Source organism: Melospiza melodia, chromosome 2, assembly GCF_035770615.1.
Source record: "Melospiza melodia melodia isolate bMelMel2 chromosome 2, bMelMel2.pri, whole genome shotgun sequence".
In the NCBI taxonomy this organism is placed as follows: Eukaryota; Metazoa; Chordata; class Aves; order Passeriformes; family Passerellidae; genus Melospiza; species Melospiza melodia.
The window spans coordinates 89,304,000-89,330,087 of NC_086195.1; the positions used below are offsets into that span (position 1 = coordinate 89,304,000).

The following is a 26,088-nucleotide window of genomic DNA, read 5'->3' on the forward strand; positions in this document are numbered from 1 at the left end:
ATGTTTTATTTTTGAGATGAACAGCTTGCAAGGACTACCAGCATACAGTGAATTGACTGTCGCAATTTATGAGACCTTGAGAGAGGCCAACGAATATTCCTGAAGGATAGCACACATTATATTTGTTTTCTAGAAACGTCAGTTCAACATTTTCATTCCATACACTGCTGTTCACACAACCACTGCAAAAAGAGGTTAAATGTGCTTCAGGCAAGACATTTCAGTACCGTATGCTCTGGAAGAAGGGCACTTCAGAAAACTCAAGCTTAAGGTTCCCTTTAAATCACTGTATCTAAGGCCAGCCAAGTCAATACAAACAGAAAATGCAATTAGCTCCTCAAACGAGATACACAAAAATGCAGCAACAGCACAAGAACCTATACAAGGTTCTTCAAACACCACCAACATCCATACACCTGCTGCATCACACAACCTGTTCCAGGAATCATCCAGTCATTTTTCCTGGCTTTTGGAATTGCAATCTGGAGAGGCAGAGAGGGACAGGAGAGCAGCTGTTTCACTTGCCACCTCTGCAGGGTTAGAGCCCAGGCTGCCTTCCTGTGGCAGACCCCTGCGTGCCTTTCACTGCACTAAGTTCTTTATGTTAAGGCCAGTCTTTAAGAAAGCGTGGCTCCAGAGAAACATGGATCTAACAAAACAGCCCAGCTACCCCAACAATTTGATTCTGGAAAAGTAAACTGCAAAGTATGAACTCTCTGCAAAGCACATACCATCCTGTAGCTTTTTCTTATTATTATCTCTAGAATTTATGCTTGCCCTGAAGAAATATTTTTGTATAGGATATGTAATCTGAATGCACAGGGTAATTACAGTATTTGGTTATACAAAAAGATACCCCACAAAACCAAACCAAAACATATAGCTATTTCAGAAAGAAGTAATATTGTCAGATTGAAGCTAGTTCCAGAATATGAATGATGCACACTGCATTTTGCAGTGGAAGGGCAGTCCTCAGCAAACCTGTCAGCACAGTGCTCACCTCAGTCACAACTCTTCTTCCTCTTTCCAAACCATCTCCCAGTTAGAATTTTTTTAAAACTACAATCTTTTACCTTATTCTACAATTACATTAACATCAAACTAAAAATACAGTTTGGCCCTATATTTTGGTAAGAAAATGATTTACAGTGAGTAATATTCCCATAATTGCCACTTAAAGAAGAATCCACAAAATGTTTTTCAAAGCTCCATTTCATTTTCTGGTTTAGCAGTACTCAAACTATGGGAACATTACGAATGTTTTGGAATCATTTTGAATCTTAGAATGTTTCACTGAAGTCTGAAAAGACCAATTAATTTAAGAAGTTCCATGTTTTCTGCCCCAGATCTCTCTTAGTTCTTTTATTCCAGCAGACACTTCACAACAGTTTATATTTGCACACAAACTGTGCGACGTTATCCAGTACAACCAACGTATAGTTTTTACACTTTTCTCTTAAGAGTGAAGCTCCATCTGTCATCTGTTCCCAGTAAAAGACTGCATGATCTGCTATCTCAACGGTATCTGCCAAATAGGACAAGCAAATTGTAAGGAACTGAGATTTCCAGCACTGGAGATTGTCAATGACTGACTCCACAAAGGACATTCTGGTGACAGCAAGAATGAGCAAGAAAATAAGAGAGTTCACTATAAATCTGCGTGAAAAGACCGAGGGAATCTTGAATTTGAAAGTGTTGCTTTCCTGAGGCAAGGAAAGTTTGTCCACATCAACAAGCTTTATTCCATTCCACTGGCTGGTATCAAAGCTCTTCATTGTGGGACTGATGTCCACAGTGGAACAAGGTAAAGGGGTTTCTTTGAGCACCTTGATTTTTTCCCTGAACTCCTGCATCTGCTGCAGAAATATAATGGGCTCGGACACATCTTTGAAGGCCTCTGCAATGTTAAAAGCCATCCGCTGCTCTTGCAGAATGGTGTTCAATTTATTGATTTCCGGATCGTAGGCCTGCATCACCGCAAGCTTCATGGTCTCAAAGTCAGACAGAATTTCATTTCTCTTCTGCTCCAGCGTATGCTGCAGCTTCTCAAAGAACTCCTTCACTTTGTCAGAATCTTTCGTCAGCATCTGCAGAGCTTTCCTCTTGCTGGTCTCTAAGGTATCCAGCCGTGAGAGGGCATCTCCACAACGCCAAGTTTCAAAGCCCTGGAACAAGGTTTCAAAAGCCCGCTTCTCCTGGGAATAAGCTTCTTCAATGGAACAGAAAACGTGCTTTGTGTGGTCACCACGGGTGGCACAAACCCCACAGATCAGCTGCATGTCTGTCCTGCAAAAAATGTTAAGGGGTTGCCCGCTGTGCACTTTGCACACAGGCATTTTTGGAGTTACTTTGATTTTGTTGTACTTCTCCACGATGCCTTTCAGGGAATAGTTGACCTGCAAGCTGTTGACTCCAGTGACAGGAGTCTCCTTTCTGCATGTGGGGCACTTGAAAGGGGATGGCCTCCAAAGCACATTCCGCACATTTCCCTCAAGAATTCCTTCCAGACACTTTCTGCAGAAATTGTGTGAACAGGGCAGGACACGAGGATCGTCAAACAGGCTACAGCAAATGGGACAGGTCAGATCTTCCTCTAAAAGCTCCATCATGTCCTAGGAAAGAGAAAAAAGATGGTAACAGAACTGTAAAAACTTATTTCTCCCTCAAGGAGACCATACAAAAACCAATTTCCATCTGAGACATGTTTCAGTGAGAAAATGATGTACTTTTTCTTCCAGAATCCTTAAGACAGAGCCTCAGCTGGGTTTTTGCAGCCAGTCCCCCTTAGCTCTGGTACCTGGCCAGCAAATGGCAGGCACAAGAATGATGCAATGCTCAGGCAGAACCATTTTTTGGACTCTCAACTGAAATGCTGGAAAAGAACACTTGGCAATCTCACCAAGGATTCTTAAAGAACATACCTCATGTACTCACAGTAACAGTGCAAGACTTACATCTTTCCTTGCTGATGCAATACACATAAATAGGATTTGCACAGAAGATACACAGCCAATATAGTCTGCTAAGATTTGATTACTTTCTACTTGCTCCACTCATCCAAAACTTCCAGTTTCAACCCACGCACTGGTACTGTAGACAATACTAAAAGTGACTGAAAAAGCCCTGTTGCAGTGTTTCTGCTGCTACAGAATACATAATGTGTCTTTTTGCTCTACCTGCAAGGCCAAAGGAGAGTCACCACTCACTTTAAGAATTAGCGTTTCTCTTGCTCCTGCAGTATTTTTAAATAACCAACTGAATGTGCTACTATTGAGCCATTCAGCACCAAGTCAAAATACTTCAAATAACTTCAAACAACAGCCACCCATAATCCTTGATAATTCATCATGAAGCAAAACTGTGAAACATTTTTGCTCATCTGCAATCTCTATTTCCAATTCCATTCTCACAGCATTCACACCCCAGGAATTTCTTTCTGTGGAGAGAACCTACAGGAAGAATATTTATCATGTAATCCTTTCTACTGGAAAGTCTCAGTGAAAGGACCCAGTGCACTGCCCTCCCCCCACCTCTAACTAAAGCCAAGTTCTCAAATGCAGACACCTTGTAACTTACAGCATGCTCTAAGAAAACAAATACACAATAAAGACCAAAGTAGGTGACAGTCTGTATCATCCAAAGCTCTTATACACTTTGTTTTGAGCTATAATTAGAAACATGCTTCCCTTGCATAAATTCCTTCCGTATTACACAACATTTATTCATATATATGTAATAAAATTCCTCTTATAAATTGAAAGACATCACAGAAAAGTGCATCAAAGTACTGCAAGTACTGCTGTGACATCAAGGCATGTGAATGAGCTCTTAATTAGTTTTGATGTAATTTCTAAGGTTTCTGTCCCCTCAAAGAAATATAAAGTGGAAAACATGGGAGCCAAGAACAGAGCTGCAAGGGAAGATCCACGCTGCACAGGAGACAAGAAGAGTAATAAAAACAATACTACTGACCCAAGGAAAGCAAAGTTCACTATCAGGAAGAAAAGTGAGGTCAGTCCTGACTTTCCTTCACAAAAGGACCAGTAGTCCCAGTAAGACTTCACGCTAAAAGCTATTCTTGGGAAGTGTAAGCAAACCTCCCATGCTTTCCAAGTGAGGAGAAGGGATTGTCACAACCTGAAAATTCAGTAGAACTTCTCAGTGGGCTGAACAAAGACAGCAGTCCAGTGTCAGGGAACTCTTATCCTTTATTATACAGCCACCTTAACTCCCACAGCCATCCTGCTATTTAGTTGTAGAAGTGTTGGCTGACAAGCTCTTGACTTCTACGATGAACTTTACCAAGCTCCCGACTCTCCCAGCAAACTTCAGCACAGAGCAAGGGGTAAAATCCAATTGCTGGGATAGAACAAGAGAGGAGAGAGTAAAAAGGGAAAATAGAGAAAGTGAAGGAAAAAGACCACCAGTCCTTAGATCCCATATTGGTCCTGCCACTATGTACGGTCCAGATCTGGGATCAACAAAAGCCTGGGACCAATCCCTCCCTTTTACAGTTTCCTGAGGGCACATCCCTTCATTTTTTGTGCCATTTGCTGCTGCTGGCACACGCACAGTGAGCCCTTAGAGCCCTTCAGGAAATGAGTGGGAGGGCTGGGAGCCCCTTTAGTGAGGTGCCCAGGACTTGGCCCTTCTCTTGCAGCAGGCACACTAACCGTGAGCTTCCAGGCCGACTAACAAGCCCAGCAATGAAAGGGAAGCTGGCTCACAACAGCTCTTCCCTGCCTCAGCAGGACCCTCCCTCCCAATCCCAACTTTCCTGCGACAGCACGACAGTCAGAATGCTTGAGACAACCATGATTATGTACTTATGCCCACCATATATTTTCTGTGCTTGCTGGAAAAAAGAGACTTTGGAAATGTTGCCAGCTTTTTTACTCAGAACTAAAGTCAGGAGGCAGAAGAAGCCACCATTACAACTGAGGAAAAAGTCCCAGAGAAAAGGTCTAATAACTCTGACTAATGGGTTTCCTGTAAGCCCACAGATCCCATTCAAAAACCTCATTTTCTGTGAGGAGAGTGTAGTTTTGAAGCACCTCTCACGCTCTCAAAGCAACGTTTCTCTTCCATCTTCTTCCTAGTGCTAAAAATAATGGGATGACAGGAAGATGGTAATTTCATCCCTCCACTCTTGAATCTTCCTTTTTGTGAGCAGCTCTCTCTTTCCAACTTGTACTCATAGCTTTAAGCCACAGTAGCAACACAAAGACCAGTTCAGCTCATGTGCTAAGAGGATAATAACTACAAAACTAAAATGACAGTTTTCCATCTCTTAGTAAATGGAAATGCACAGGACAGAAAATATTTGCTGTGGTCCATCTCCTTTACCAGGGAGGATTTTACTTCCCAGTTAGGGAGCTGGAAAAGCAACTTTGCATGCCTGACAGCAAGAATTGCAAACCAATGCAGAAAATGCTTACTGTAACACTTTCCATCAAAATTGCAGGACAAACACTGAAGATTTTCACACTCCTAAAAATACAAAAAACATACACAAAAAGTCTTCATGATCCAACTAAAACTGTCCTGTTGCATTTCAACCCCACTTACTGAATTACATAATTATGCTTCATAAATATAACAATTTCAAAACATTTATACAAGATCATTAAAACCACTGGATTTTTTAAAAATAAATGGGCAGGTCTATAAACTTCCCCCCCTCCCCCTCTTACAACACCAGAAATGCCAAACCAAAAATACTGAAGACCTGTATGACTGGTTGAACAGATTGACTTCTGTCTTCTTTAATTTCAGACAGTAAATTGTCTGTGGATTGAAACATCCCTTAGCAACCTGGTATTTGTGTGATGATTTAAACTTTTCCACTGGGAATTTCTATGTGTAACGTCTGACCCAGGTTTGGGTGGCCCTGGAATTCCCCACTTCTAGCACACAGACCAAAAGCATCTCTGGGTACAAACCCAATAGATGTCACCCATCAGAAATAGCAACTTGCACGGTTTTATCATTAGGAAGAAGAATGACAAGCAACATCAAACCATAAAAGCAAAAACAACCACACTCCAGACAAAAATTCATTTAGCATGCTTCTCAGCACAGAAGTTGGGTTTATCAGCCAGCAGCATGCTGAAAGCGAAACCAGAATTTCACCAGGCTTCAAAACAACTAAAAAGATTCCTGCAATGGCGTGTAACTGTTGCAAATGAGACTTGACCAAGTGAAGCTACATTTCTACAAGCAGTTGAGCTAGTCAGGAGAGGTCACATCTCCCTTCCTCGGCAAGGACCCTGGTCTGTGTCAGGACGAGCAATTTCAGCAGCCTTCCCACAGACAGGGGAAGGGAGATGGAAGATCCTCCTTCCAGCACCTATGATTAACCCTGTTCACTCCACTGAGAGAAACTGCAATCTAACGGAGGGTCATTGTATCCATTTTATTGGGGAACACCTGATCTCCATGAGCAGTAGGTAACATAGGATCATAGAATGTTAAGGGACTGAAAAGGACTTTGAAGATTATCTAGTCCCAACTCCCCCTGCCACGGGCCGGGACACTAACCACTAGACCAGGTTGCCAAAGGTCTTACTCAATCTGGCCTTGAACATTGCCAGCACTGGGGCATCCACAACCTCCCTGGGCAACCTGTTCCAGTGTCACTCCTCCCACAGTAAAGAATTTCTTCCCAATATCTAAACAAAATTTCCCCTCTTTCAGTTTGTACACAGAACTCCTTGTTCTGTCACTATAGTTCCCGATGGAGAGTCCCTCTCTGGCTTCCCTGTAGACCCCTTTCAGCTACTGGAAGGCTGCCATCCAGACAGCCAAAAACACCTGGGAAAATTGCCCATGCTTCAAAGCTGGTATTTCATGGCCAAAGGTTTTTCCAGGAGCACCCGGCAGATCCAACATGTCCAGACTCTCCAACGGCAGGAAGGCCGAAGAAATAAGCGATCTGTGCTCAGTGCATTCACAGCCCCGTGAACACCGTTTCACCCCCAGGGCTGGCCGGTCTGTCGAGCGCAGGGGCTGCCCCAACGCTGGCCCCGCGCTCACCCCCACTGTCCCTCGACCTGACAGAGGCTCCCTTGCCACTCCTGGTTACAACCTCCCTCTCCAATTCCAGCGGGGAATCGCCCCTAAACGACGGCATTGCAGCCAGCCGCCGGCCCTGGCTTCCGCGGGGCTCTCAGCGCTCTGCCGGGCACCGCAGCCCGGGGCAGGGAGGCCCTGCCGGTCCGCCGAGCACAGCGGGCATGGCGGCTGCCGGCGCTACCGGCGCTCCGGCCGCGGCGCCCACCGCCGCCTCTCACAAAGCCGCGGCCTGCGCTCGGCGGGCCGGGCCCGCCCGCCCTGCCGCCCCCTGGCCCCGCTACTCACCATGGCGGCCGGGGCCGCGGGGCTCCGGGCAGGCGGGGGCCCGGCCGCCTCGGTCACTCGCTCGGCTCGCCGCACTCCCGCCCCGGCCGCCGCCCGCCTTCCGGGCCCGCCGCTCCCGCCCCGCCGCCCGGCCCTGGCCCGCCGGAGCCACCGGCCGGGAGCTGCTGCCCCGCCGTCCCACCCACCTTGGCCCGCGGCCGCCGATCCAGCCCCGGGGCAGGAGCTGCTGCAGCTCTTCCCTTCCTCCGTTTGCCTGCGAGCGGCCGGGAAGGCCTCCGGAGCTGCCGGGAGAGGGCCGGCGGTGGATGCTGCCTGCCTAAGGCGGCGGCCGAGGCTGCAGCCTGTGCCTCCGCCGAGATATATACGGGTTTCTGTTGTTTGTTAACTCTGTTAAATTACACTTGAGCCTGCAGCTCACAGGCGCACGTTGCACAGCCTAAGGAGGGGCGCTGCTGGGTGACAATCCTGCTGGGGATCTGCCACCTTCCGAAAGCACTTATTAAAAGAAAACATAATTTGAGACAGATAGCCTTATGTGCTTCATAAAAGGAGAGTGATTCATTCTTATTTGCTTGAACACACTGGTTATACCGTTTCCAGCTGGTGAATCTCTTCAAGATTTAACGTGGCCTGTAAAACCAGTGCAGCTTTTCCATAAAACACTGACTAGTCCCAGGGAAAAGGAGCAGAAGAGATACCATGTCTACTTGAAAGAGCATTCTAGTTACAGGACTATGAAACTGAATCTGGAAGTGCTGAGATGTCAGAGGACCTTTGTGTTGGGTATCTCTTTTGCAGTTCTGATAGTTCTCAGTTAACAGAACAGGTCTCATATCAAAGTAAAACTGAACTTATTTTCAAGTTAGACTTTGTGAAATACTACATCAAAAGCTGTTCTCATATGTACATACTCTGCCTCTGCATCCACTCCCCTACTCTGCACCCACTGCAGTCCCGTGACTCATCAGCACAGCGGAGACTCTTCACCTCCAGGACTACTCACTCAAGGAACATCACAAATTGTATTTCTATCAAATGAAGCTCCCTTGCACATCTGACATATTTCTTCTCATTATTTAGGAATCTGGATCTTAAAAGCCATTCAATAACGTTACTGAACTATAAGGTTATGCTTCCCCAATTCACTGCAGTCAGTTACTCCTCACCTTCTCTCCTTGCTGCCCCACACAAGCTGGCCTGCCTGCTCAGCTGAACTCAATGGGAACAGTTTGACCCGGGACAAGCATTTTTGAAAATCCCTTTGAGAGTGCTTACACACTGAGGCATTTCTTCCACTATCCACTGGAGAACAGCCCCAGCAGGTAGAGTTGCAGCACAAAAGCAACTGAGACCTTCAGATGTATTTCAACATCCTGCTTGTTTCTAATTGTCCATCATCTTGTTTGCTGTTTATTAAAAACAAGTAATTCCAGGCAGTTTCCCTCAGCCACCTAAGCTGCTTTCAATTGATATCCCAGTGCTTGAGTATTTACATTTGCTGAGTACTCCTTGTCTACACATACCCAACAGCCACTTTTATATCAAAAATTTCTGCGTCCTATTAATCTTCTCTGTAATTTAATGGTTAAAGATTAACAACAACATGGCATTTTAGATTTCTCACTCATTATTTCCATATATTTTTGGTATAACATTTTTCCCCCAATATATTTTTAGAGTGTGTTTTATTTTCTATTTGTTCTTTGGGCTGGTCTCCTTATGAATGAAGAAGGAGCTGAATGGGTGGAAGAGTGGTTGCCTGCCCACCTGGGATAATGCCTCTTCATTAGGTCCACTTGAAAATGTTCATGTCCCTCCTTGCCTTTGATTTCTTCGGTCAAAGAGGAAAGCTTAAACTTCTGGGCAAACATACAGCAGGGTTTCTGTGCTTGGTGCACAGAAACACTGCCCAGCCAGCACCCTACTTAAGTGTCTCACGACTGTCCTAAGCATAATCAAATAGAATTTGGTCACTCTTCTGTTTCTTATCTGAGTCACACACAACTGTTTTGCACACTTACAAGTTCATCTTTCTATGCTTTTTAACTCAGCTTCAATAGCAGCACTTTCAGTAGCAGTTTGTTTATGAGCTTGCATTCCTGCATCCAAGAGCACAGTGTCTTCCCAAGGCAGCATCAAAGGCTGGTTGTGGAAGCTTCAGAGAAAAGCTGTGGCTGATGGAAAAGAACATTTGTAGATCTGTGGAGTAATACATAAAGCCAAGGGAAATCTAGGCTCAAAGGAGAGGCACAGCTTGAAAGGAGGATAAATGCCACTTAGTTATGGGAGGGTTGAAAATACAGGGGTAGAAATTTGGAAGGAATTATACAATAGTGGTAATTCCCAGATTTTCAAGATAAGCACCATATTTTTTGTAAGACAAAGGGCATTCATCTACTGTCATCTTTAAACTACAGAGAGAACCCAGATCATGGCTCTTCTAATAAACACTATGCCAGGAAATTTCTGAGACTGAAACTCAAAGTTGTGGTTCAGTCGGCGACCTCAGAGCTGACAGCTACTACTCCCCTTGTCTGTCCCAGCTCTGCCAGCCTCTGCAGATGCTCTACAGAGCTGATTCCACGCACTCAGTCAGCAGAACGCTATTCCCTTCTCTTTGTTGAGGTGAGTTTTGTGCTGATTCAACAAGTTAAATCAGCCCAACGCAAGATTAGACAATCACCAGGTCTAACGTCAGAAGAGCGAGGAAAAGAGGAGTAAGATTTTCCTCATCCAGTGGCAGCAAGCCATTAACGTGACTCAGGTCGTAACAGGTAACTCTACCCTGACAGGCAGATTCTCGGGGGGTTAAGCCAAGACAAGACTGTGCTACTGGCAAAAGTCATCATTCCTTCCTTTCCCCTTTCCTTAGTCATGCTTTCCTGAGGCCTCCTCTCTGCTGGCTACAACACTCATGCAGCCGCATGTTAAGCCAGATCAGCTTGCCAACAGAGCTGAAAGCTAACAAAAAAAAAAAAAAAGAAAAAAAAAAAAAAGAAAAAGAAAAGAAGTTTCCAGCAGGATCAATTTTGGCAGCCAGCTGATCCTGCAGCCGAACAAACACCAGACACCAGTGCCAGGATGAGCCAGTGAGAGGGCCTGTTTTGGTGGCAGCCTGCACACACGTCAGCATAAACCAGAAGTGCCTCCACAGGCCATAATTTCACAAATGCTTCCAGCCAGCTATTGCCAGCACTGCTGCCAAAAGTAACACAGCCTTGCCCTCGGCCACACCAGCTGCTCATTCCAGGCTCCAGGCACCCGCTGTGCTTTGCTGGAGGAGAACTGATTGATAAATATAGCTGGAGTTAAAAGCAGCATTTTTTTTCCTCCCAAATTTGTATTCCACATCAGTGAAGCACCTCTGAACCAAAGACCTGTTGGATTTTAATTGTCTCCTGGGGTGAAGCTCCAGGAAAAGAGGTGAGTTGAGGGCATTTTACAGTCTTAGCCTTGGCTGCAAACCTGCCTTCCCACTAAGGCTTCATGTCCCATTACAGAGGTGTCAGACACACAGAATACACTCCAGCTTCAGGACAGAGACTTCTTGAAGGACTCTCCTTTATTCAGCTGTGCTGGGGTAAGCATACTCTCAATCTGAGGTGGATAATGTAGTCACTGTGGGTACCTAAATATGGACATGAATCTGCAAGAGCCTAGAGCAGCTTGATAAGAAGCTACCACAAGGTAATGCAAATTAATAAATTATTCAAAACAGCTCCACATATCAAACACCTTACTGATATATAAATGTTTCACAACTATACTGTATCTAACTACATTTCTTTTCAACAGATACATCTGGACTATATTAAACATTCCAAACAAGGGATCAGAGAAAGCAGTTTCTTGTTATTGTTCCATAAAAGCTACTTTTAATGTGGATTGTAGAAATACTAGGCATTAAAAATCCATGAAGGATCATCAGCAACTGAAATGATCAACTGCTGTTTTGAGGTCTGAATTTCAGATTCTGCCTTGATATCTGCAGGGTCTCTGCTGACTATTTTAGCAGTCCTGAAAAGCTCTGTAGTTTTGCACACAGAACTTTGACCTACAGAGTTAACTAATATTCAGCACTTTGCCAGATTTTTCTGCAGAGGGACGTGGGGGGGAATCGATGATGAATTCAGTCAGCTCCTTAGCGAAATCCTATTTATTTACAAAGAATGTACAGCCACGTCCCATTTCCTTGCACGCAGAGGAAGCAAATGGGAGGGAGAACTGTACAGCAGTCCAAGTTTGCTGCTCCAGCCAGGATGCTTGCCCAGAAGAAGCTGTCCCTTGGCTTTTCCTCAGGGCCATACACCACTGCTTCTCCCACTGTCTGCTGGCTCTTGCGTGGTGTTTCCGGTCCCAGACATGCACACAGGCAAACACAGCTGCAACCAATCTGTGCTCTTGCTGCTGCACTCACAAGCAGTCCCTAGAAAAGTCTCCCTGACTTTCCCCAAATTACTGCTTGCTCATACAAGTTAGCTCATCTTAGCACCACTTGGTCATGCACCCCTGTGCCATGGGCAGCAGTTTCTCGGTTTTAGCTATCTTATGCCATAAAAGAACTCAATTGCTCCTTTCTGAACAAAGCATGGCCAGCATCCCTGTCAGTTTTAATGAGGTTTGGGACTGCCTATAGATCAAAGCTCTGCTCCAGTGGGTTTTGCTTGTATTGCATAAAGAGGAAAGGAGAAATGACCTCCAAAACAAAGAGAACAACAAGGAACAAAATTAATTTCCATATGTAATTTCTTCTATGATTTGGCGTCAGATTAACTGTGTAAAACAGAGGAGTTCATACAGAAAGTTAATCCTCACAAGAACTACATTATGGTGAAGATTTCAAAAGTACAAGCACAACCTGTTTTTTATCTGAGACCTTGTTTGTATCATCTTCCAAACCACAGACCTGACCCTGGGAGTGGAAGGACTGCTTTCAATAAACAAACCTTGATTTTCCAGTTCTGCACCATCATTTACTTCTGTGCAAGTTGCATGGAGACATTACTAAATCCATTCCAACATACATAATAACTACTTTTTTACATTGGTTTTCACAGGTGTAAATGCCTCCACAAAGCACGCGGCAGCGGAGAAGCAAGTCCAATTGGTTTCTACTTGCAGGACAAAGAGGAATTATTTCTCTGAGAACAGATTAGTCATGTATTACACTGTTGTAATGTGTGCTGCCACAATGGGAGAGAGCTGCCCTCTCCTGCAAATTTGGCATATCAGGGAACCTTTCTGAAACATACTTGTCTGAAGCCAGTTAGATGTACTTTGCAGGGCTAATGAGAGACAGTTGTATTTTGTGAATGAAGCTCTAAGCCAGAGAATGAAACAAATCAATGACCATCATTTTCCTTCAGCAGGTCCTCCAAATAAGTCTGCATTTGTGAAATGGATAGGAGTGGTTGTGTTCTACTAGCATGGTTCCCAGACAAAATGTTTCTGCTGCTACTGTTCAAGGAAATAAAGTTAAAACACTGCAAGCAGCAAACATGTTTAGGCATGCTGAGCATAATTTTGCATCCAGTGTGGGAGGGTCCAAAATACTTGGCCACCCCAAGTGAAAGAAATGAACATTCAAGTAAGGCAGAAGCTGAATTAACCCTTGATTAGCAAGCACAATTATACTTCTACATATTGAAGGCAAGATCTTCATTTCTCTGGGGCAGTTCTTTGTGCACTGTAAAGCTTTTGGTGCTCACACACTATAAACAGCCTGACAAGCACATTTACAAATACATTGCTATCCTGCTGCAACTGTTCACCTCATCCTTCAAGAAAGTCATTTAGAGCTTAAAGTTTTCTTTTTATTTTCTTTTTTTTTTCTTTTTAAAACTATATTAACGTTTGTCTTTTAGCATTTACTGTAACAAACCCACAGGCAACAAAAATCCCACAGTGACTTAAATGAGACTAAATTTGTGAACAACAAGCTACCAGTAAGAATCCCAATGCCTTCCATATGAAATAAATAAACATCAGTTTCCACCTAATATTTACTTCTTGGAAGTTCAAGACTAATCCCATTTGGCATATTTTAAGGAAGTGAGCTCTTGACCCCAAATGTTTATGGGCTGTAACAGTAAGTCCAATAAAAAAAAAAAGGAAGAACATTTTAAAGCTGCTCTTAAAATCAGATTGGTTTTAGACACGATTTTGAGAAAGACAGCACTTCACCTCATGTTTCAAGTAAAAGGGGGTAAGTGTGACTGATACAGCCCATCCAGACCAGTAAGAGATTTGTGGCTATGAAAGTTTATTTTAACAAGGATTTCTGAATATCTGGATTAACCCCCTGGCCCCCACAAGACAGATAACATAGCACCACATGGGTCACATTACTTACATCATAAATTCATACTGTAATAAAATGTTAAGGGAGCCTTCTTGGTGAAATGTCGCATAATAATACATTGAAATAATGAGAAACAACAATTTCACGCCAAACTGGAGATAAAGAAGCCTTCAGATGAAAATAATCAAATTACCTGCTATCTGCACAACATTCTACATCAGCAGCCCATGCCACATTTATTTGATATTTTTCTGTAGATAAATAAAAATGTGAAGTGGGCACAGGTAGGCTTCCATAACCATGTTATCAATATTTACTGTGTTTGTTGGAGCCCAGTTTGTGGGTCCTGCTCTGGATGCTGTGTGTGCAGTATGAATGCAGAAATAGACATGGAAATGCTCGTGTAACCCAGGGACCACAAGTCATGTTACAGCTTTTTTATTAGGTGGTATGTATTCCACCTCTGTGAGAGGGACACAAAGCTGGCCTCAAAACAAAACAAGTGCAGTGATAGCACAATGTAGCAGCCATGGCAGTTGAATTTGAGTACATTTAGGAGGGGTTTTGAGCACATTAAGAAGTACTCTAGGAGCAAAGTGTACTTCTTCAAACACTCGGGGTTAAGACTCGGAGATGGAAGGGCAGAGGTCTGGAAAAGGAGAGAGCGCAACTCACAGGTGCACCTGCAGGCCCGGTTGTGTGAACCTTTCATTTCAGTCAGCCACGTCTGAGTTTTCCAAAAATTAAAAAAGAGAAAGGTGGAGGGGGGGGGGAATGAAAAAGGACATAAAATAAATGGGGTTCTTGTTACTTGGTGCCAGGAATAACTGAGCAGTAAATTTCCATGAAGGAGTCCCTTCCCACGTGTGAGGTTCGCTGATGCCAATCAATGCCCTCTTTTTTTTATATATGTATATATGCATAGATACATGAATGTATCTATGCATATATACATGTGCATAGATGTATATATGCACATGTATATATGCACAGATACATTTATGCGTGTACATTATGCATAGATACTTTATATGTATGTACATACGTACAGTAAGTCCTTTAGGAGGCTGCGCCGGCCGCCTCACGCCACGGCGACAGCTGCGGGAAAAAAAGATCAGCAGGGGCTGCACTCGTTGTCCACTAGATTTTAATTTCCAGAGGAAGGACGGGACGCTTATGTTGATTTTTATTTTTTTTCCTAATTTAATTTAATTTCACTTTAGCCCGCGCTCAGCCCGGCGCTCCCCGGCCGCCATGTCGCGGCGGGGCAGGGCGGGGCGGGGCCGTGCGGCGGCGGCCGTTGCGCCTGCGCGGTGCGGGGGGTGCGGCCGGCCATGGCCGCCTCCGTGTTCTGCTGCTTCTCCTGGTGCCGGGATGGCGGCGCTGGGCACATTCCGCTCAAGGAGATGCCGGCCGTGCACCTGGACACGCAGCGCATGGGTGAGCGGGGCAGGGGCGCTGCCGCCGGCGGGCGGCTCCCTGGCGGGCAGGGCCGCAGCCCCGGAGCGCGGCACGGGGGGTAACCGCTGGGAAAGTCGCCTTGGGGCTGCTTCTATAGCAGGAATTGGCAGGTTTTTAAACCGAGGAAGCGCGGTTTGGGTGTGGTTTAAAGCAGTTCGTGTTTAACTGAAGTTGGTGGGCGCAGTGAGTGTGTGAGGCGGCCGAGGGCGGCAGGCTGCTCGGCGGGGCTGCCGTGGCAGGGTGGGCACGGCTGGTTCAGAGCCGAGGGGCTGAGCTCGCAGAACCGCGGAATCGGTGAGGCTGGAAAAGAGTTCTGAGGTCATCGAGTCCCACCTGTGCCCCAACGCCACCACGTCAGCCGGACCAGGGCACTTAATGCCACATCCAGCCTTTTCTTAAACATCTCCAGGGCCGGAGACTCCACCTCCAGTTACGGCAGTGGGGATGGAGCAGGAGCCAGGCCGTGCAGTGTCTTACGGTAGCTGCTGCTCTTTTGGGGATTACCCTTAGCATGAGCTGTCCACAGAACCGTGCCCGGGCTTTGCTGAGGACAGAGGGGATCTGGGCCAGCAGCAGCAGAGCCGGGAGAGAGCTGGGGAGGAATAGGTGCGGTCCGGTGATCGGGCACGATTGTTAGCCACAGCCTCCCATGTGCTTGGCCATGAAGTGCTCCAATGGAGAAGGAAAGCTTAGCAGAGAATTTTTTCCTCTCTGTATTGGCAGGCACATTTCTAATATTTCAGAGACTAACTAAACACCTTGCGATTCCATCATCAATCATTTCTACCCGATATGCTTTTCCTTCTTGTTGCAGAATGCTTTTTGTCGGATGTTAGAGAACAGAGTACAGGGCTTTGGTCTCACAGTGAACCCTTTCTGACTAAATTGTAAGTTATGCTTTTGATGTGGCTAAAGCAAAGGTGGTAATCAGCATGGTGCCATAAAGCCCGAGAGGTGAAAATTAGATCAGCTTATAGATTTAAAATAAATAAACCCTAGTGGAAAGATGAACTAGCCTGTAAACAACCTTCCTTCTCTTGCCTCAAAGTACAGCCCATCATCATATTTCTCACAGACTAATGAAGCTTTTACTTGGGGCAGAAGTAACAAAACGTGGTCTCAATATTTAGGGCTTTTGAGGGCTGCTTTCAGGTTTCTAAAACGTTTTGAAGTTCTGTGGGTTTCTTTTTTTCTATTTGCAGGAACGGATGTCGTCATTGTTAAAAATGGCAGAAGAATATGTGGCACGGGAGGATGCTTAGCAAATGCACCTTTGCATCAGAACAAGAGTTATTTTGAGTTTAAAATCCAGTCCACAGGTTAGTCAGCACAAAATACACAACTTTAAACTTGGGAGGTGTGTTATATTGCCTGCTGGTGGCAGTATCTCAAAGGCTCAGCACATGCATCTTTCTAATTGCATCCTTGAACTTGTGAATGTTAGAGGGATTTATAAGTTACTGTGTGAAAGGAAATTTCTTTTTTTTTCTTTTTTAATTCTGACTCTAAAATATTAAAAATAATAGTAAGGGTATTACTAAAGGAGTGCAAATACTAAGCCCCCACATTGTTCTGTATGCTGTTATAGGCATGTTTTTCAGGTGGCATATTTTAGAAATTATTTTTCATCAATAAATGCTTATGACCACATAAAACACTGTAGCTATGGAGTATTTTTAAGGAGTGCAGTTTATCCAGTGATATTTGTATCTATTTGTCTACCCTCATTTGCACTTAGGAGGCACAGTTCGCCCAAGCAAGGGTAACACTCCTTGTGCTACCCTTTGCTCTTCAGATCAAGTGTGTAGCACTTACTCTGACACTGCCTTATCCAGAGGAGCCTTTCAGCACCTTGTTCCTTTATTTGCTCCTACAAATACAGTCAGCTTCACTACTACAGAGAGCACTCCGGACTTGCCTGCATTCTGGCATGAAAAGTCAGCCTGTATTTTTAAAAGCTGCTAGCAGACAGACACTCTGAAAATGAAGCTGTGCTTTCCTGAAGTGTGTGTGGGGAGGGAAGAAGAAGGGAAGTGTTAGTCCTGAGGCAGGCCTTATGTACCAGCTGGAGCTTGATGCTGAAACTTTTTGGATAAGAATTGTTTGCCTTCAGGTGGGTCGGAGTGCAGGCAGCATGTACACAGATCTGCCCACAACACCTTGCAGTACAGCTAGCTGGTTAGTTTTGAGCTACATGTAAGCCCATATCCAATTTAACTTGGCAATTTTATTGTCCTTTTTTTGGGAAAAATCCATTGCAGGTGTTGTTCATCTATGGTCATTATTCAGACAGTCTATCCATGTTCTTAACACTTGAGAAACATGAGAGATAAACTCTCCTGGTTTCTGTGTGCCTTTTTTCCTCTATTCCTGTGCCCCAAGGCAGGAGAACTGTGGAAGACTTACTTCTGGAAATCTAAGATTTACTTTATCCCTGCACAGTCAATTAGAGGTTATCTATGGGGTCACCCTGACTATTATAAAGTTTTTTGAAGTTGAATCACACTCTTACCTTTTCATTCTTGCTGTTAGAATAAATTATTCTACAGTTTCATCTTTTGAAAATAAGTTTCTTACATATTTGCCTCATTTTAGTCTTCTCTAGACTAAAAAGTCCCAATTTGTTGCGGGTTTTTTTCATTATCACCTTATGGATAAAATTTTTACACTTTTGATTGGTTTTGTTGTTTCTTCTACAATATCTTTAGTCAGCCTAATTTATCTTGATGTACAGTGGTTAAAATGGATGTTCTGCTTCAGCTGCAGCAGCAGTAGATTACCTCATCTGTTTTATACATGCCACACATCCAGAAGTTTTCCACATCAGTAGAGCACACTCACACTCAGCAAGTGTTTGTGAGCTGGTTACCAAGCCACTACTGTATTTGTGCCACTTACTGTTCCTACTTGCCTGCTCTTCTTCATATTTAAATAAAAACAGATGCACTTTCTTTATCTCTAACTAGTTAGTCACTTTAAACCTCTCAAGAGCTTGCAGTCCTGTCAAGCTGGGATTGGCAGCACATTTAATCAACACATTGTCATGTTATGCAAGTAATTGATGGTAATACACAACAGTATCTGACCTTGTGCATTCAATGCAAAACCTCAAACCCCACTTGAGTCATCTTTTTTGATTTGACAGGGTGCTGCTGATGAGTAATCCTGGAATAGTTTTCTAACCACTCGTGCCTTCATATTGCTGTAACTGTCTAGACCATGTTTTCATCATTTGACTATTTCAGTGTTGTATGAGTTTCAAAATTATTATCAAATCTAGGTCTGTAACATTAACACTTTCTTTTTTTCCATAAGACTAGTCTAACTAGCTGAAAAAGGAAAATTTGTTGTTTACAGATCCATGCTAGTTGGGTTTAATTTTTGTGTCCACCTACAGCCTCAGAGTTTGTATTCAATGTTTTTCTGGGGATGAAAGTTAAGCTGAGTGGTTACAATTCTCTTTCTCAGAGAACCTTCTTTTTCAAGATAGATGCTGTTTGTCTTCAGTCTCCTGTGGCTACTTGTGCTGGGTCTGCTCAGGAAGGGGTTAATTATCTTCATAGCAGCTCCTGTGGTTGTGTGTTTTAGATTTGTGAGGAAAGCAATACTGATAACAAAACAATACTGATAACACACTAATACTTTAGCAGTTGCTGAGCAGAGCTTGCACAGCATCAAAACCTTGTCTGTTTCTCACTCTGCCCCTCCAGTGAGTACGATTAGGGTTGCATAAGAGCTTGTGAGGGGATAAAATCACGTGGATGACCCAAAATAGCCAACAAGATATTCCATACCACATAGCACCTGTCTTGTTCAGGAATAAATGGGAGAGGAGGGGATTTAGGGAGATTAGCCATCTTTTACTTGGGAATTGGCTGGGCATCAGTCTACCCCTGGGAAGTGGTGAGTGATTGCCATTGCATCACTTTTTTCTTGTTGTCTCTTTCACTTCTGCTTTACTTACTAAACAATTTTTATCTTTAGCCACAAGTTTTCTTGGTTTTACTCTTCCTTTTCTCTTCCTCCATTCCACGAGGGCCTGAGTGGGCTGGGGGAAGAGAATGACTGGTTGGATGGTGCTTAGCTGCCAGAGCTAACCCACAATAGGAGATATCTACTGGTAGTGCCATCATGGCATTAGTTAGAAAACAAATTCTTTATGCTGTCCTGCTTCAGTCAGTCTTCAAAATAACATGTTTTTTTTTTTTTCTTACTGTGTTAATATCACATTTTAGGGATTTGGGGTATAGGAGTTGCAACCCAGAAAGCAAACTTGAATCAAATACCACTTGGTCGAGATATCCACAGTCTGGTGATAAGAAATGATGGAGCTCTCTACTATAACAATGAGGAGAAAAATAGGCTACCAGCAAACAGCCTTCCTCAGGAGGGTGATGTGGTGGTGAGTTTCTTAAGGCTTTCTTACTTCCTCACCTAAATGCCTCTTATTTACAGCTCTGTTTTAAGTCAAATTGTTCAGTTTGCATCTCTCAGTTTGGAAAGTGCTGGGATATAAATTCCTGTTATCTCTGAATGAATCAGCAGCCTGGACATGGGTGGACTTCATTCTTGGTATTGATAGGTTCCTAATTAGGGATGGACTTGACCAGGGTTTGAGAAATAGTTTCTGGTGCTCTATTTCAGTATCTACCTGACTGACAATTCCCATCATGAGGATCTTATGTTGTTTGACATGGGATCTGCCTGAAAAAATAATGTGCTGGAATGCATTACATGTCTATGCACCATGCCCAGATGAACTCAAGAACCCTTAGCTAACTGGTTAATGATTAGAAAGACAGAGCAGGGCAGAGATGGGTCCTGGGTGATAAATTAATTGTATTTTTAGCCACACTTTTGTAGTTTGTGGGGGATATTGAGTGGGGAGGGGGGGTAATGTTCCCTGGAAAAATGATTGAGGGAAAATTTTAATTTTTTGTACCTTACTATTTCAGGTTTCTCAAAACATCCTTAAGTGACTTTGTTCAAAGTGCTGGTTTTTTAGTACTGTCATTTTCTCCATGTCCTCTTAGGTATTTTCAAAAATACATGAGAGCAATGCAATGAAATTGAGACCATTTATCCCCCCTAATTTTTCACACTGGGTAACTTGCCTCTCTATAGCCATGGTTAAAATGCCATCTTTAGAATCTGCAAACAGCTAGGGGTGATAACTCCACCCTTAACCCTCAGATACAATACTGGTCTTTTAATCCTCTTCTGAAATTGTTTTTTGAAGGGTTGCAGTTTGTTTCAGGCTTTGGTGAACCACTGTGATCTGAACAGCTTCAGCTAATCACAAAAAACACAACTGATGTGTTACTGCTAACTTCCTCATTTCCATAAGTATCAAGTTATTTTGTTCTGTCAGGAAAACAAATTTTTGAAGTCCTGCATGAGCTCACAAATTGTCACGCTCAGACATACCAAAGCAGTGAGGGAAGTCCTTTAGCTAACAGATGAGTAAGTTACTATCTTGTTAGTGTTTGCTTTCTGCCCTGTGGTCAGCATATTTATAGCGTTGTGTGTGAAACCACGGTCTGCTGCTGCCAGCAGAGTAAATGAGCTGAGAGAGGTTTCCATATGGAGGTATGGAAGGGTGAACTTGGTTCCTAGCATCATTATTTATTAAAGTTATTACAGGGAGAAGATACAAACAAGAAGATTGCAATACTCCTCCTCATACTCAAAATCATTAAACACCTTGTGTTTCTTTAACGTGGTGAAGTTTGGAAATTTGTTCTGTTAACTCAGTAAGATGTGGAGTGTATTGTGCATTACTGTGCTGCATCCCAGTTGGAATGGGCATTAAGGAATCCTGAGTATTTGAAAATACATATGTTACTGGTCACTTATTAACTTCTAGTCCTTGGCAGGATATGTCAAGTGAGATTTTCTAGGATGCTGTGGTTTGCATAATGGTGTTAAAATCTGCCTATGGCTAAGAAAGCTAAGTAGCAGCAGTCTTATGTGTATAAACTTGTTGATGCTTTTTTTTTTTTGTTAATTTTCTGTACTTTTTAGGGCATTACATATGACCATGTAGAATTAAATGTATATTTAAATGGCAAGAACATGCATTGCCCAGCTTCAGGAATCAGGGGGACTGTCTATCCAGTGGTCTATGGTAAGTCAGAGATTTTCAAACTGTTTCACATTATGGAAGATATTTTCATTCCAGTTCTGTTTTGTGAGCTATGTATTCTTCTGACTTAAATGTAATACACATCAATCATCTATTCTTGGCAACTACAACAATTAATTACCTGAAAAATTAAACCTAGGAAATGATAAAAGAATTTTTTGACTCATTTTTAATGCTGCTTAAAAGGGAAAAGAGCACTGCTTACTCACTGCTTATAGTGTCCACATCCAGCAAGCTGGGGAGTTGCTGCACTCAGTCTAAAAGTTGCCAGGTAAAAAAAAAAAATTAAGCAGATGGCAGACTTGTGGGTTAATCTGATTTATCTGTGAAGCTTGATATTTATGCCTTTTAATTTCTCATACTTCATAAATGCCACCAGTGTTCCATAGCAATAGAATTGTTGTGTGTGTTTTCCTGAACTTCCTGTGCAGTTTCTGCTCTTTGCTGCTTGTCCTATTGCTCTGCACCACCGAGCAGTGCCTGGATCAACCCTTTTGGCACCCTCCCTTCAGATACTCACAGATATTGGTGAGGTCCCTTCTCAGTCATCTCCTATTGAGACTGAGCATACCCAGCTCCTTCAGCCTTTTCTCATAGGAGAGGTGCTCCAGTCCCTTCATTATCTTCATCACCATCCTCTGGACCTGCTCCAGGAGCTCCATCTTCAGTTTATCTGAGCCTCATTTAAATAGTAGCCAAAATAATTTTGGTTGTAAGGATAACCCTTAGCTGCATGATAGGGATAATTTTTAATTCATGGTGGGCTCCTAACGAACTGTTGGCATGTTCCCATTTATATCTTGATACATTTTGATTGATACGGAGCTTTATGAACAGGAAGAAAACACACCAGTTGATTGTAGAGTCTTTGAAATCTGTGAATGTAGCTGGTGAATCCCTTGCTTCAAGCCCTGAGGGCGGAATGGTTGTACCTGGCCAGGCTGTGATGTGTCCTTCAGCCACCTGATGGCGCCGCTAAAATGCTGTGGCGGCAGCTCCTCGTGCAAAACCTTCATCATCGTCAGCAGCAGCAGCAGAGTTACTGTGTGGCTGCATCCTCCTGTCTTTTGGTAGGGGTCTTACACAGCATGAAGAATGAAGGTTGCTTTCAGAAAATACTCGGTGGCATGTTACCCTACTGTTAATCTTTTTTTCTCTGACTCAAGAAGTTCCATGCCTGGAGAATGCAGTGACCTTTTATTGCCAGGCTCTTTGGGTCTTCTTCCACAAGTGGGCATAATTTCATTATAATTATCATGTCTCCTACATGTAGCTATAACTTGAAGCCTGCAGGTTGTTTTCACACACTACTTACTTGGTATAAACTTCAAGTGTCCTTAATTTAATGTGAACTTCTAGTCCTGTGGAAGGATTTGGCTATACAGAACAGAGTTTCTCAGACATTTACTCTATTCAGACTAGAACTATAGATATCTTTTTAAGAGGAAGGTGGCAGATCAGGCAAACACAGTGTCAAGCTTGAGAAGATAAAACAAAAAAATGGACTTAAAGGTTGTTCTCTACAGCAGCTGTACCTCAGGCACTTTAATGGAAGCAAGACATAAACACTGTGTAAGTACTAGAGAACTGTACAAACACACTGATAGGAGTTTTCACAAAGCCTAGGGGGGAAGAATTCCAGCCTTGTCTCTGAGATAGTTAAGTTCCAAAATACGGAGATGAACCTTTTCTTGTTTGAACTAATGTTGATGTTCTGCCAGGTTCATCTCAGAAGTTGTCTTTGAAACAGACCTTGCTTTTCTGACTAGGTGGGTGTTTCAGTTTGCTAGTGAAGTACACAGAAGTGTTGCTCTGAAAATACTCATCAGTTTCTTTTTTATATTCTACATTGAAAGTACTGTTGTAGGTAGGTAGATTATGTAGGGGGTCAAAACCAGGGAGAAGTTCTGTAAAAAAACCCATAATAATTTCCAATTTCAAGAAGCAGTCAAAGAAGCTCTCTTTGCATCATATGCCAAAACTGATGGTTTGATACCACTGCTGCAGACATGGTGAAACCTTGTAAACCTCCAGAAAGCCACTGTAGACAGGTGAAACTCCAACAGAATTAGGAACAGAAAAATATGCACATGAGGAGGGGACATCCCTGCAAGGTTTATCTGGTAGGAGCCTTAGTTTGTAGATTTCTGGAGAAATGGAGTAGAAAATTTGAAATCAATAGCCTGAAGCTCTGCTAACACTCCTAGTGAAATTAGACATTCTCATTGACTTCACTGGGGAACCATTACCGAGTAAACAGCAGAAAAGAGAGATGGTTTGCTCTCCTGGCTTAAGGCCTTACCAAATTCATTGAAGAGATTTATTTTAATTGTGTATATGTAATGGGTATATTGAAGAAATTCTTTGTGGTTTAAGCACAGTCCACAGGTTATTAAGATGGTTTAAAAGAGGATCAAAACTGTTAGTGTTCCTTCTCTAATTCCTTATTTTTGATTCTCCTCTACAGTTGATGACAGTGCCATTCTGGATTGTCAGTTCAGTGAATTTTATCATACACCTCCACCTGGGTTTGAAAAGATCCTCTTTGAGCAACAAATCTTCTGAATGTCTTCATACTGAGAATTTGTACCCTGCACTGTTACAAAAGCTTTGTCATCTTGAAGCCTCACTTTACTTTTAGGAAACATATCTGTATTTTTAGTAAGCACTTGTGACTGTTGTCTGCAGAATAAATACGTTAACTGCAAGACCAGGTAAATGTGTTGCTGTCCAAATAAGAGTTTTCTGGCATTGTTTTGTGGTTAAAAATGAGCATTTTGAGGCAGTGTTTTTCTCTGATTTGTACTTGATGCATAAGGAGACTAGGGATATTGCTGTTTTCAGTAGTGTATTCAGTATATTGGATAAACTGGAGCTCTGTAAGGCAAATAGTTCTTACACATATGATAGCTGTGGAGATGGATAGTTGTCATGATTTTTTTCCCCCAGCTGTTTTCTCACAGAAATTATGTAATTTTTTTAAAGGATGCATTGTGTTTGTAGTCTGTGATTTGGAATTGTGGTGTCCTCCCAGTTGTGCACAATGACTAACAATATAATGCCATAACTAGCAGCTAGATACTTGCTAGATACTTGTTTTTTGGCAAGGTGTAGGTTAATCCATTCCTTCAATCTTAGGCCAGCAAATGCAACTTAACTGTTTCTTTTAGCTTTTAATTTGCTTTTATTGTGACTAAAAAAATAATAGAATATTTTCTAGTAATACTTTTTTGTTGAACCTTAAAAAGTAAACCTGAACACTACCTGTGTGTTTGAGGACCACCATGCTCTGGTAAGAGAGTAAGTACAGGTCACTCAGGTTGGGTAAGCAAAGATCCAGGTGAAGGGTATGAGATGTTATGGTGAAGCCTTACATCTAAACTGTAAATTAGATTATTCTCTTATGGAATAGCATATTTAATTTCTTCATGAATCATTTATAAATGGCTAAGACATTGTTCTAAAATGTAATGCCCTTGAACATACATTGTGAGATGCTATTTTTCCCCCTCTTGTCATATTTAATATACTTCCTAGAAGAATTTTTATTGTAAAAAAAAAAATCTTCATACTGAATGTTTGTGTTTTGGTTTTGGCTTTTCCTGGGTTAATGTGTTTGCATAAATGATTTTATTTAAATATTTTTAGAAATTAACCTTATTATGAAATTTTCAAATACAAACAGCTTTCTCAAAGTCTTTCACCTTAGAATTTACTACTTTTGTCTTAACTCTGTGGCCTGTGTTTTCCTTCCTTTTAGCCTTGCTGTCACGTGACAGTATTGGGTAGAACTTTTCAACCTTGTCAGCATTATGGTGTAAACCTCAGGAAATTAGAATGCAATTTTATCATTTCCCTTTGAAGTCTCCTCAAATTAGAGTAGGATAATGATAAATAAAGTCTAAATCCTAAAACACCTTCCCCCCACACCTCCCTTCTTTCTGGGCTTAATTTTTTTCCCAATTTGCTCTACCTCGTTCCCCCAGCAGCGCAGAGGGACAAGGAATGGGGGCTGTGGTCAGGGCTGTGGTCAGTTCATCACATGTTGTCTCTGCTGCACGTTTTTCCTTGGGGGAGGACTCCTCACATTCTTCCCCTGCTCCACTGTGGTTCCTTCCCTTGGGAGACAGTTCTCCAGAACTTCTCCACTGTGAGTCCTTTCCATAGGATGCAGTTCTTCATGGGCTGCTCCAGCATGGATCCCTTACACTGGGTGCAGTCCTTCAGGAACAGACAGCTCCAGCATGGGTCCCCTTGGGACCTGTTCTGGGTCACAGCCTCCATGTGCTCTGGGTGGGGCCCTTCACAGCCTCCAGGGAGATCTCTGCTCCCCAATGGATCCCCACAGGCTGCAGTGGCACAGCTGCCTCACCATGGGCTGCACCAGGGACTGCAGGGGAATCTCTGCTCCAGTGCTAGGAGGACCTCCTGCCCCTCCACTGACCTTGGTGTCTGTGGGCTGTTTCTCTCATGTTCTCACTCCTCTCTCTGGCAGAAATGGTGCAGTTTCCCCCCCACCACCCCTTTTTAATCTGTTATTTTGGGGCTCTGCCACTGTCTCTGCTGGGCTTGATCTTGGCCAGCTGTAAGTCCATCTTGGACCCAGCTGGATCTGTCAGAAATGGGGGAAGCTTCTGGTATCTTCCCATGGAAGCCACTTCTGTAGCCCCCTGCTACCAGAACCTTGCCATGCCATCCCAATACAGCTTCCACACAGCCTGGCTTCAAATGTCTGATGCAGCTCTCCAAGTCCCAGGTTCCAGGGATTGCCTGTGACCTCTGTCTGAGGCCAAGAAAAATGGCCCTCTGTCCTTCCAGAGGT

General features: G+C 43.2%; 2 protein-coding genes and 1 long non-coding RNA gene across 5 annotated transcripts in view; 2 read left to right on the plus strand and 1 right to left on the minus strand.

Moving 5' to 3' along the window:
* Positions 1-10,888, plus strand: part of LOC134414548 (uncharacterized) — a 106,892-nt gene extending 96,004 nt beyond the window's left edge. The window contains exon 5 of the long non-coding RNA XR_010026792.1: positions 10,860-10,888. This is a non-coding gene — a long non-coding RNA (uncharacterized LOC134414548). The remainder of the gene's footprint in view (positions 1-10,859) is intronic.
* TRIM13 (tripartite motif containing 13) lies at positions 97-14,731 on the minus strand. Of its 3 annotated transcripts, none has more exons than XM_063149272.1 (2): positions 14,710-14,731; positions 97-2,612 (listed from the first exon to the last, which is right to left on the minus strand). In XM_063149272.1, the coding sequence occupies exon 2, from the start codon at positions 2,607-2,609 to the stop codon at positions 1,380-1,382; it is 1,230 nt and encodes a 409-aa protein (XP_063005342.1). In that variant the 5' UTR covers positions 2,610-2,612; positions 14,710-14,731; the 3' UTR covers positions 97-1,379. The 3 variants fall into 3 exon arrangements, with proteins under 3 accessions (XP_063005342.1, XP_063005341.1, XP_063005340.1); XM_063149271.1 differs by lacking the exon at positions 14,710-14,731 and adding an exon at positions 7,545-7,719; XM_063149270.1 differs by lacking the exon at positions 14,710-14,731 and adding an exon at positions 7,360-7,426.
* A 231-nt stretch (positions 14,732-14,962) lies between these two features.
* On the plus strand, positions 14,963-25,182 carry SPRYD7 (SPRY domain containing 7). The gene is made up of 5 exons (XM_063149275.1): positions 14,963-15,100; positions 16,324-16,440; positions 19,357-19,523; positions 21,146-21,248; positions 23,734-25,182. Exons 1-5 carry the CDS (start codon positions 14,995-14,997, stop codon positions 23,829-23,831), a joined length of 591 nt encoding a protein of 196 aa, XP_063005345.1. The 5' UTR covers positions 14,963-14,994; the 3' UTR covers positions 23,832-25,182.
* Positions 25,183-26,088: the final 906 nt, after the last annotated feature.